Here is a 10,801-nt window from a genome sequence, read left to right as displayed (position 1 = left end):
AAATCCTGTCAGCAAAAAATGGTCATGGCTCTGTCCTTAGCTTTTGTCATCTGACCTGGTTCCTATACAATTGTATGGCCCCTTACTGAAGGCAATGCCCCATTGCTTGAGGCGCTTACCTTCATCCCCGAGCCAACGCTCGGGTTGAAAGTCTTCGGGGTTATCATAGATTAGCGGGTTGGTGTTCATTGCCTTTTGGCTAATTGATACAAATGTCTTGAAACACCTCGGTTAGCGTGATACTAATCAATACGCAATATTAGGGCTTTATACTCCTCGAGGTATAAACTGGGATTTCACAGATGCCCCCGACGTCGGAACGACTTTTGGGAGGAATCCTGGTACTGGAGGACGTAGGCGCAGTGTTTCTTTGATAACGGCGTCCTGAGGAGACGTCAGCTAGGTACAAGATAATGCATGTGCTTGCACCGCGTACTAGATATGGTAGAGTTTGGATGTACTTCCAGTCGTGGTCTTTGATATGGTTCTCAGCGCCCCGCAACTCCTCCTTGAGACTTGATAATGCAGAGGGATTGCGCTGCAGGTAGTACACCGCATGAGACAAGGCATACGCTGTGGTCTCTCCACCAGCAAACATGAATACAATGGCCATGTTGACCAAGTATTCTTCGCTGGGCTTCGTTTTATTCATGTCTGGCTCCATTTCCAGAAGAACATCGCAGAGAGTTCGATTCCTGGGGTCCGACTTGCTTGTGTTCTTCCGGTGTTGATCAAGCACAGAAAGCCTTTTGATGCATTGCTAAAAGTCAACGGTACATATTAGCTTGTCCAGTGTACTGTTTTTGAGATCATGTCACTCACCTTCCGTAAATTTCCATATCCTGGCGCCAGTCTCGTAGTGACTGAGAGAGGTAGTAACTGCACTAGCTTACCCAAGAAAGGAACATGTTGAACTACACGAAATCGTCAGAATCTAGTATAGCAACTGGAAATGTAGTGACCACGGCGTACAGAGCGGCGATTGAGATGAAAACCTCGCCATAGTTAGTGCGATGCACTCCAGTTCCTCTCGATTTTCCGCAATGCTCTCGGGTAGCCCGAAGACTAAATCACAAACAGTACCAATCTGTGCAAAATTTTTAGCAACAGAGCCACGATCAACCACCCGTATGACCTACCGCAATCATTTGGAATACCACTTGAAGATTCACAGGTTGATTCAATAACATTGCATCCCTCAACAACTCACCCATGTCATTGATATTCTTCCTTAAGCCGGGGGCAATTCTTTCAATCGCACCTGGGGAGAATAATGGATTGAACACCTTCCGATCGGCCGTGTGCCGTTGTGGATTAGTAGTGGTTGGGAGGGCGTCGGGAAAGGGCAAGTTTTCGTAGAAGAATGGTGCTCGGTGGTACTGGGTCCCTAGTCTGAAGACTCTTGAGATAAAATCAGCACTTTATCCCAATTTCAAAAGGCTCCTGTTGTAGTAGTACTCATGATAAAACTCCGGATCGTTGATGTGAAGGTGGTTTGGACCTATCCGAATTATATTCGAGTCTATATTCGTCGTCAGTATAACCATACATTGTCATATAGAATAAGCTCACTGTAGATTTTCTCGAAATCTGGTATTCTTGCACAGTATGTGCCGCCCTTGATGATATCGTAGTAGAACTGATACCAATGCGTGACAGCGGCGAGCGGGGGACCAGGAAACCTGCTTAAGGGGTGAAAATATAGACGAAAGCAAATTATAAAGCCAAAAAGGGTCAGTGAGAATACTCCAATCAGCAAGATCGAGTCATATAATCCTTCCACAGACAGCATCTTCACAATTTCTCTGGGATGACTCAAATGTGAGCAGCTTATTTGCACGGCGTTGCAGATTGAGGAGAGAACATACTGTGAGGATTCCGTTATTTCCCGGGCTTTTTAATAGGGTACAAAATGCTGTCACAAAGTGCTCTTGTCGCTCCATCAATGTAGCGTTTATGTATTAGCTTACACTAATTGAATTTATTCATTGAGTAGGCCTGAGGTTGCATACAAGTAATCGAGCTTGCGGACCAGGCGGCTAAGATGATTTAGGAAATATGCAAGTGCTGGTTGGTAGACCCACACCTCCATGAATCCAGATCAGCCTAGGATATGTCGATCGAGCCTAGATTAGTGTGACCCACGAGAGCCTACTCGGTCTAAATTGCACGAGCACTGTATCTTCCTCAGAATGTCTGGCACTTTCAATATCTTCTTTGTACCTTATGTGTCGTCTATAGCAGGGAAATATTCTTCTGATTAACCGTTCATGTCGTAGATTTGCTATAGATCATTTGGTATAAGGACAGAGGACTTGTCATCCCTGTCATCCCTGTTTCACATGCACGCACCTGACCAGATCCGCTCGACCACGAAAAGAATGGCGAGCTGATATGTGGGCCTGTTGCGTTGCCATAACATGCAGATACCCCGCATTACATCTCTCTGTGTCGAATGAGAATTTTTGAAACGATGATTATCCTCGGCTGTTTCCCTTGGGTAGTATGTACCATGTATGTACTATGACCATTTAAATGCTCTTTCAGCCATCCACACTTAGAAAGACTAAACTGAGTGAAAAAGAGCGGTGTGATTAGCCTGCATGGTTATGTGCAGAATATCGATGAGAGCTTGGGACCTGACGCAAGATAGTAGAGTTCAACATTATCCTCGGTAATAGATAGGCTCCTTGTATGTCTTAAGTGAGAGTTTTGTTCTAGGGAAAACCCCCTGCCTCGGTGTCTAGATTCTCTATAAGTAGTCGTTCCCTGTTCTACGGTTTCTAGCATTCTTCATAAACTCTTTGGAAGTGACTCGCCTCTACATATCTCCTGAGCTTACAATGAGTGACGGCTTCGAATTTGCCAGAGGAGAGTTCCTAAGCTCTCACGCTCTAAGTGAAAGCGAGGTTCGCACACACGGATGTTTCGGTATCTTCCCAGTACGCCGCAACATCAACCACGAGGTGGGGAATGAGGTTGCCAGGGACTTGGTCGAGCGATGGGATGACGCCGTGAAAGACACCACAACTGAGAATTTTCACGGTATTGAAAACAATATCTCCGGGTGTTGGGACGCATTGATCCTTCCCGAAGCCGATCCCGAGCGCTTGAAGTACTCGGCCTGGTTCACCCACTTCTTCTTCCTTCTAGATGGTCCGTACACATTCACAATGGAGTTCTCTATATCTTACTGACCCTCGGCGGCAGACAAGGCAGAGGCCCTTACCAGAGAGATGGTACGCTTTCTTTCACCTGGCCAATCATACGTTGATCTGGAAGGCTGATAGGTGCTGATAACCCATTTCCCACAGGCACATGGCAAGCTCAACCCTGAAGTTGCAAAGATATTTTCCGCCGAGGGTCGTGACGATCCAAAAGCGCCCTTGGAGAATGTTCTAGTGCCTGCCATCCGTGACCTCTTGGCTACGGATCGCGCAAAAGGCATCCCTGTTTTGCGATCGTGGGTCAACTGGCTCCTAACAGTAGATTCAAAAGGGTTGAACGATTTCCAGACAATCCAGGAGTACATCGACTTTCGTGTTATCAACTGCGGTCTGCTGTAAGCTCACCACTGCAATCATTGTACCCTTATGAGTGGATAGCTGAGATTCCCATCTGGCACAGGACATATCCCCCGATGATCGAGTACACAATGAACCTAAACCTTGGGTATAATGAGAAGCAGGCAGTCGAGGAACTACAAATTCTCTCCGTGATTTGCATTGGACTCTCGAATGACTACTGGAGCTGGCCCAAGGAAGCAGCAGACCATGCTGCGGGCAGATCCCGACTTATGAACGCAGTCGCAATGGTAATGAAAGAAAAAGGGCTGAGTTCAGAAAAGGCTTGGTGGTATGTCAAGGATCTTACCATAAGTTATGAGGAGAAGTTGGTCCAGTGCCGCGACCATTTTCTTGCCAACAATGATGTATCAGATGACCTGCGCAAATACATAGATGCGCATCTATGGATGGTCGCGGGAAATGATCTGTGGGGCTCTACGTGTCCTCGTTACCATCCGTACTTGCACGTTAGCAGGGACGCATTCGGGGAGAAGGGATCGGCACAGTCTGTAGAAGATAGTTCATGAGGTAGACGCAATCAATCTTTTGCCAAAAGGTTCTTCATTCCAGCACTCTTTCTGAAGGCGAAATAGGGTGTATGTCTGGCTAACTCATTCAATAATTAAATTAGCTAAGAGACGTGCTATATCGAAAAATGTGAATGGTATGTAATTATTTATTCACGTGTAATTTTCGATGGAGAGAGACAAAATACTATTAGCTTATTCAAGTCCCAAAACTTAGGGCAGAATGGTAAAGTAGGGATATGTCTATGAAAATGAAATTTTTAGCAGGTTGACGTGATTAGGACTAAGCTGTATAACGCCATCAAGGAAACCGATTGGCAATCCAGGGCTAAGATATCCTTGTATAACTAAGGCTTCCCCTCGTTCTTCGGCAATCTTCCCCAAACTCTACGGATCTGATAACGACAACCCTAACCGCGATGAAATCACCTCACCTAGTACTCAGCCTGGGCGCCCTCACAACGGCGTTATCAATTCCATCTCCGCTACAACAGCTTCTCAGTGGAAATGGCTTCACCACTCTTCAAAAGAACCTTGACATCCAGAAGCCGTCGTCGAACAATCTGACCCATATCATTGACTCGTCCCCCCTTCTCTCTTTCCATCGCGATATCACCAAAATCGAATCTATCAGTGGCAATGAGAAGAAAGTAGGCTCCTTCATTATCGACTTCCTCTCCTCGCACAACTTCACCGTCGAGAAACAAATCGTCGAACCACAGTATGACACCACACCCGAGCGCTTCAACATCTACGCCTACATCGGAGAGGACCGACACCCCGATATCATCCTAACCAGCCACATCGACACAGTGCCGCCGTTCATCCCCTACTCCCTCCACGCACCGACCAACTCAGAGTCAAGCCCAGACTCGGCATCATTCGTGCGGGAAGACCTCCTCATCGCCGGCCGCGGCTCCGTCGACGCCAAAGCCAGCGTCGCGGCCATTGTCTTCGCCGCGCTCGAAACCCTCGCTGAGAAGCCTTCCACCTCACTCGGTCTTCTCCTGGACGTCGGCGAAGAGAACAGCGGCGCTGGCATGAAAGCGTTCTCAGGTTCTGATCTCAACCCCTCCCCATCCTCCTTCCATACTATCATCTTCGGCGAACCGACCAATCTCTCTCTTATAGCGGGCCACAAAGGCGCGCTGGGATTTCGACTTGTCGCGACCGGTAAAGCCGCACACTCGGGGTACCCGTGGCTCGGGAAGAGCGCGATATCAGCCATTCTGCCTGTCTTGTCGCACCTGGATACCCTGCAGGCCACGCCATCCGAGGAAGGTGGGCTCTTGCGCAGTGACATCCTCGGCAACTCAACCCTGAACATCGGAACGGTGATCGGCGGAGTCGCGAACAATGTTGTCCCTGCGTCCGCCGAGGCAGGTATCGCGATCCGTCTGGCAGCTGGGACGCCGGACGACACGAGACAGATTATCCAGAAGGCCGTGGAAGATGTTACGGGTGGAGACGGAAGTGTCTACGCGGACTTTGAAACTTATAAGGGGGGTTTTGCACCACAGCATCTCGATGCCGATGTCGATGGGTTTGAGGTGATTACGGTGAATTATGGTACGGATGTGCCTGCGCTGGAGGTGCATGAGCGAGAGGGTGGGGGACGAGTGAAGAGGTATCTGTATGGGCCTGGGAGCTTCTATGTGCCGCATAGTAGCCGTGAGGCAATTACTGTAGGCGAGATTGAGAAAGCGGTCAAGGGCTATAAGAAGTTGATCGAGGTTGCGGCCGAGAGGCATCAAAGTGGGTTGGAATGAGCCATGGATGTGCATTGCGGAAATATACATCTGCCCATCCACGCCTGCCTTATTTTCAAACAGGGTTAAAATTGAAGCATCATCATATATAACCACTCCGATGTGGATGTAGCCTGGCAGCTTATGTGTAAGCTCACTACAAGTCATCTGTTGAGGCGAAATTATCATTTCAAATGTACGCTATCACCAAGATCAGCATCAGTTTCTCAACACTCACAAAGGGGTAGGAAGGTAGGATTAAGATTGTGGTTTGGGAACATAGTCCTCTATTTTGAGACGCTCCTTCAATAACAGCGCCTGGCTAGCTCAATCGGTAGAGCGTGTGACTCTTAATCACAAGGCTGCGGGTTCGAGCCCCGCGTTGGGCTGTTCTTTTTGCTTTTTATTTTTTCTGGCGGTACAGACGGGTAGGTAGTAAAGTACTCCGTAGATCAGGAAGGAATATGCGTATTTGGCATGAGAAATCCGAGCTCGCAACTGAAAGACCAGTATCATTAGCCCAATTGAGCGAATGCAATAACAAACTATCTACTTTGGTCTGTTTTCTACGGAGAAGAACACTACGCGTGTATTCCCGCCAGCTGAAAGGTGGATCGGATCGGCTGGTTGGCAATAAGTAATACACTGCAGTATCTGAAATTGTACGGTGGTTGTATGTAAACAACAAGCAAGAAAAGACCTTTCAGGTGGTATTCATACATATCAATCCAGGTATGATATAAAGAAGCTTTAGAATAGTTCATGCAGCTGTCTTGGTTTATTGCATTTGATCGGCAGCGGTCTTCAAAAGAATTGAGTGCCAAACAAAATTGTGCATTCATCAACTCACATAGTTTGGATACTTCGGGCAACTAACCTTGAATAAGGTAGTCTCTGGGTGGGTCCAAAATGCAAGGATTCAGGCCCCCGACATCTCTTCTTACGTATTCCTAAATCAGAGCTTGAAGTGGAGTGAAATATTCAATAATTTACCATAACTTCTTAGCCACATTGCTTTCGTAGCTAGTTAACTAGCTGTGGACGGAGTGATGTGTATGATACACCTTCCTCATAGGGTTATTATATCCAATTCAACTATTAATTTACGGCTGTGGCTTCTAGCCCGCACAATAATATAGGCTTCCACGTCAAGAGCCAGCTCTTGTGGCTACTTAATGCGGCGGGAGTAAGGATTTTTTTTTTTTCACCTGCGTTTTCTGTATGGAGGCAATTAATATAGTCTCCTACATCCCCGCTTGATCAATCCCTTCTCTAGATTACTGTTCAGTTCTCCAAAAGCTGTTTTCCATTTTGTGTCTGCCTCCTCAGAAATACATACAATGGCCATCAGAGATGATACCGTCCCGGCGGATCAACAAATTGAGCAAAGACCAGATCTTGAGACTCATGTTATTGAGTCACTATCTCAAACACCCTATAGATGTCACTCGTTGGAACAATTGAGTGGCGGATTAGGCAACTTTACCTTTCGAGGAAGTCTCTATTCGCCACTCCCAGATAATGGAAGAAGTGTTATCGTCAAGCATTCTCTGCCATATGAAAAGACAGGGAAACTTGACTTACCATTGTCTCGCTGTGTAAGTGTCTGTGTCCCCTTTAAGTATTAACACTATGACCACTGACTCTAGTACTAGGCCGCGGAAGCCTCATCACTTGCGATTATGCGTGGCAGTTTATTCCAGCATGCCAATGTCTCGATTCGTCCCCCGTATCACCTCTATTTCGACAAACACACCAATATCCGGGTCATAGAGGATATTCCCAATTGCGGCACCCTGCGGGACCATCTCTATTCCAACAAAGCAATTCCCCATTCAACAGCGATGAGCATTGGTGAAAGCCTTGGGGAATGGCTTTCTCAGTTTCACTCCCGAGATTGGAGCCATATTGATCAAGAAGTATCGGCAAAATTACATGAGAATACAGTCGATATGAGGGCTTCAAAAAGGGGATTTGAGATGGTCATGAGTGCATTCCACGACGATCCACTCGCTAAAGAGAGCGTCTTGCGAGCTTTTTCCCAGCATTATACTGGCCGGCTCACTGTTGTCCACGGAGATTTCAGCACGAGAAAGTACGTCATACTCGCCCGATTGACTGCCTGTAGCAACTAACTGATTCCTTTCACGAGCGAAGTCTCCTACTGCAGCCTTACCAGGAAAGCAAACAGGACGACATCAACCTTGCTCTTGTTGACTGGGAGCTCTGCCGGTATGGTTGTATCACCAAGGACTTGGCCTCTATGGTCTCGTGCCTCTATATTCAATGGCAGTTTGAAGATACGCCGTCCGCTGAGTTTATGTTGCGTGCGTTCATCCGTGGGTATGGCCACGTAAGTGAAGAGTTAGTCTTTCAGATGGCCGGGGTGATCGCCATTCTTATTGTAATTTGGGAGAAGTTCGGCATAATTATTGGAGACATGACTGATGCACGAGTACGCGAAGTACATCAACATGCGAATGAATTCTTCGTTGGGGCTGCTCAGAGAGATGCAAAGTGGTTGTCGCAGAGTATCCTGAGCGGATTCCTCAAAGATTGAGGGACAGTATAATGTCAAGATTGAGCTATCTTAACCATTGGATAATGTATTTTAACCATACTTACTGCGCCTACTGAAATTCTCAATCTGTGCCGACCGAAGGCCGCTATATATGAAGTCTAGAGTCGAGACCCACTGGTTACGGCTCTTGTTTCAGAAGTGAACATCTCCATTACACACTATATAAGCATTTTAATCCACCAATTAATATTAGGAACCCTCTCACCCCTGTGGCTACCGACACACCCCACGTGACCAGAAATCACTACCTAAGGCAGGGGTTGAAGTCAATCAGGTGGCAGAAAACTGGATTTTGACACATCTCTAAAATACTACTTGTAATACAAGATAAGGTTATAAAATAGGGGGGAAAATCGAAAAAAATATCATCTCTAATAAATGATCCCCAAATAATCCCAAAAGGACCCTAATCCGTCCAATACTTGGGTACTAGACCGCCTTAGCCGGGGCTGTGCCGGTTGATATCAATAACAAAGATGCCCACTAGGCAGAGAACTAGAGAAAAGACACATGTATCTTCGTGACATCCATCGACATACACAGTTGGATAATGAAGCTTTACATATCAAGTTGTAGAAAAAACAAGACGCAGCACAAAACACTTCGAATCTCTTTATTAAGAATTACAAAAAGGTCCTAGATAAGGAATCTAAAGTAATAAAGATGAAACGTCATTTGGGCTACTTGCCATCACGCTCTGGTGAGTGTATTAATTGTTGGGGTGAAGCTTGACGCGCATTCGCATCCCGTCTACTGGCTTGGGAACCATCCGCCTCGCCTATTCTAGTTAGTGTCTATTCCACTGATAAAAACAAGACAGATAGTGGTATTAACTCACATTATACAGTTGAGACCTGACTTCATATTGCCCAGATGAGTTCAAGATGGGTTCGTTCTTTGCATTGCGAGCAACTTGACCGAGCCCTATTTTGCTGAAATCGTACCTCCTCACAGCAAAAATGAGAACAAGATATGGAACGATGAGCGCCAATTCCTGACCAATACAGTTCCTGGGACCTCGTTCAAAAGGACGAAAGGCACCTGGTGGTATCTGTGCGCCCGGCGCAGATGAAATATCTGGCTTTTCCACGGTTTCCGGGTTCAGTGATGAACTGGCGTCAAGTGGACTAAGCCAGCGTTCCGGAAGAAAAGTATTTTTTGTGTCCCCCCAGACCTCTTCATCGCGGTGGATTATACTATGACAGTTGTAAAAAGATAGGCCATCCATGCACAGGTCGCTACCATCCGGCATTCGGAGGAAATCGCCTGATCTCAAGGGCACTGTTCGACATGTACCACCTGGGGGATGCATTCTTAACGTCTCTTTGATCAGTGCAGAGGCATATGGCATGCGGCCGACAAGGTCGGCTGTGTTGGAAAGAAGCTTGTCTTTGAGAATATTTGGTTCAGCGTCCGGCCCAAAAATGTAATCAAGCTCATCCCATAAGGCTTTCATCGCATGTGGAGTGATGCTAAGCTCGTAGAACAACCAGGCTAGCAAATGAATGATAGTGTCGGAGCCGGCAAAGAGTAGGATCTTGAATTGGTCGCACACTAGCTCAATAACCTCGGTCGTTAGATGTTCCACATCCTTCAAGGCCAATGCAAGAACACTGCGGGAGTTTGTGTATACGACGGAACCCTTATCTGATTCAGTATTTATCTGTTCATAGAATTTGTGAATTAGTTGTTTCAATAGAGCGTTAAGCTTCTTCTCTGATCGATTTCTCCGCCATCTGACCAGTGGATTAGTGGACCACGAAGGGACATTTGGATCGAAGCTATAGGTAGAATGTAGCTCGCTAAAGACCAACATAATTTCATGCTGTCGATCCATTCCAGGTGAATTGTTGCTTGCACCGATTAGTATAGTCCCTATAAAGCGCCGGTATTAGCCCGATGGGCGCATATTACCTGAAGCTATCCACATACCCATGATATTCAAGGTAAGAGCCGCAAGTGGCTCTTGTAAAGGGAAATCTGCGCCGTCTCTAGAATATCGGTCCAAACATTCGAGAAAGGGGGAAATATGCCCGAGAAAGTACGGAATCAGCGTTGTCAGGTGGCTTTTAGAGAAGGCTGGGTTGAGTCGTTGGCGCATCGTTCTCCATTCTTCACCCTGAATGATATAGTTGACGCAGATTAGTATTTCCATCATATCTTCCAGTCTGAATGACTTCTATCGCCGTTCGAGTAACGTAGACTCTTCGAAACAGGGAAATAATGACTTGGAGAATGTTTCACTAACCTGCATGGTAAGAAGAGGACGATGTCCGAGCAAAGCAGCATAGGACGAATCCAGAGCACTCTTAGGTAAGCTATAAGGGTATTTCTTTGATCTCATAGACACCTGCTCAGCAAGCTTGTGGCTACATATGA

General features: G+C 46.6%; 4 protein-coding genes and 1 non-coding gene across 5 annotated transcripts; 4 read left to right on the top strand and 1 right to left on the bottom strand.

Moving 5' to 3' along the window:
- Positions 1-296: 296 nt before the first annotated feature.
- On the bottom strand, positions 297-664 carry LDX57_008395 (uncharacterized protein; the record flags this gene model as incomplete). The annotated part of the gene is made up of 2 exons (XM_046090117.1): positions 297-384; positions 462-664. 2 exons carry the CDS (start codon positions 662-664, stop codon positions 297-299), a joined length of 291 nt encoding a protein of 96 aa, XP_045946089.1.
- Positions 665-2,843: 2,179 nt separating this feature from the next.
- Positions 2,844-4,093, top strand: LDX57_008394 (terpene synthase family protein; the record flags this gene model as incomplete). The annotated part of the gene is made up of 4 exons (XM_046090116.1): positions 2,844-3,156; positions 3,211-3,239; positions 3,315-3,562; positions 3,628-4,093. 4 exons carry the CDS (start codon positions 2,844-2,846, stop codon positions 4,091-4,093), a joined length of 1,056 nt encoding a protein of 351 aa, XP_045946088.1.
- A 387-nt stretch (positions 4,094-4,480) lies between these two features.
- On the top strand, positions 4,481-5,862 carry LDX57_008393 (M20 family metallopeptidase; the record flags this gene model as incomplete). Its single annotated transcript, XM_046090115.1, has 1 exon — positions 4,481-5,862. The coding sequence occupies exon 1, from the start codon at positions 4,513-4,515 to the stop codon at positions 5,860-5,862; it is 1,350 nt and encodes a 449-aa protein (XP_045946087.1). The 5' UTR covers positions 4,481-4,512.
- Positions 5,863-6,157: 295 nt separating this feature from the next.
- LDX57_008392 lies at positions 6,158-6,230 on the top strand. Its single transcript has one exon. It is a non-coding gene; the product is annotated as a tRNA-Lys (tRNA).
- Positions 6,231-7,826: 1,596 nt separating this feature from the next.
- Positions 7,827-8,401, top strand: LDX57_008391 (phosphotransferase family protein; the record flags this gene model as incomplete). Its single annotated transcript, XM_046090114.1, has 2 exons — positions 7,827-7,936; positions 7,999-8,401. The coding sequence occupies 2 exons, from the start codon at positions 7,827-7,829 to the stop codon at positions 8,399-8,401; spliced, it is 513 nt and encodes a 170-aa protein (XP_045946086.1).
- Between the last annotated feature and the right edge of the window lie 2,400 nt (positions 8,402-10,801).

The sequence above is a fragment of the Aspergillus melleus genome, assembly GCF_016097325.1.
Source record: "Aspergillus melleus strain CBS 546.65 chromosome Unknown contig4, whole genome shotgun sequence".
NCBI classification, from domain to species: domain Eukaryota; kingdom Fungi; phylum Ascomycota; class Eurotiomycetes; order Eurotiales; family Aspergillaceae; genus Aspergillus; species Aspergillus melleus.
Note: the sequence above shows the minus strand (reverse complement) of the source record. Positions and strands in the feature narration are given on the sequence as shown.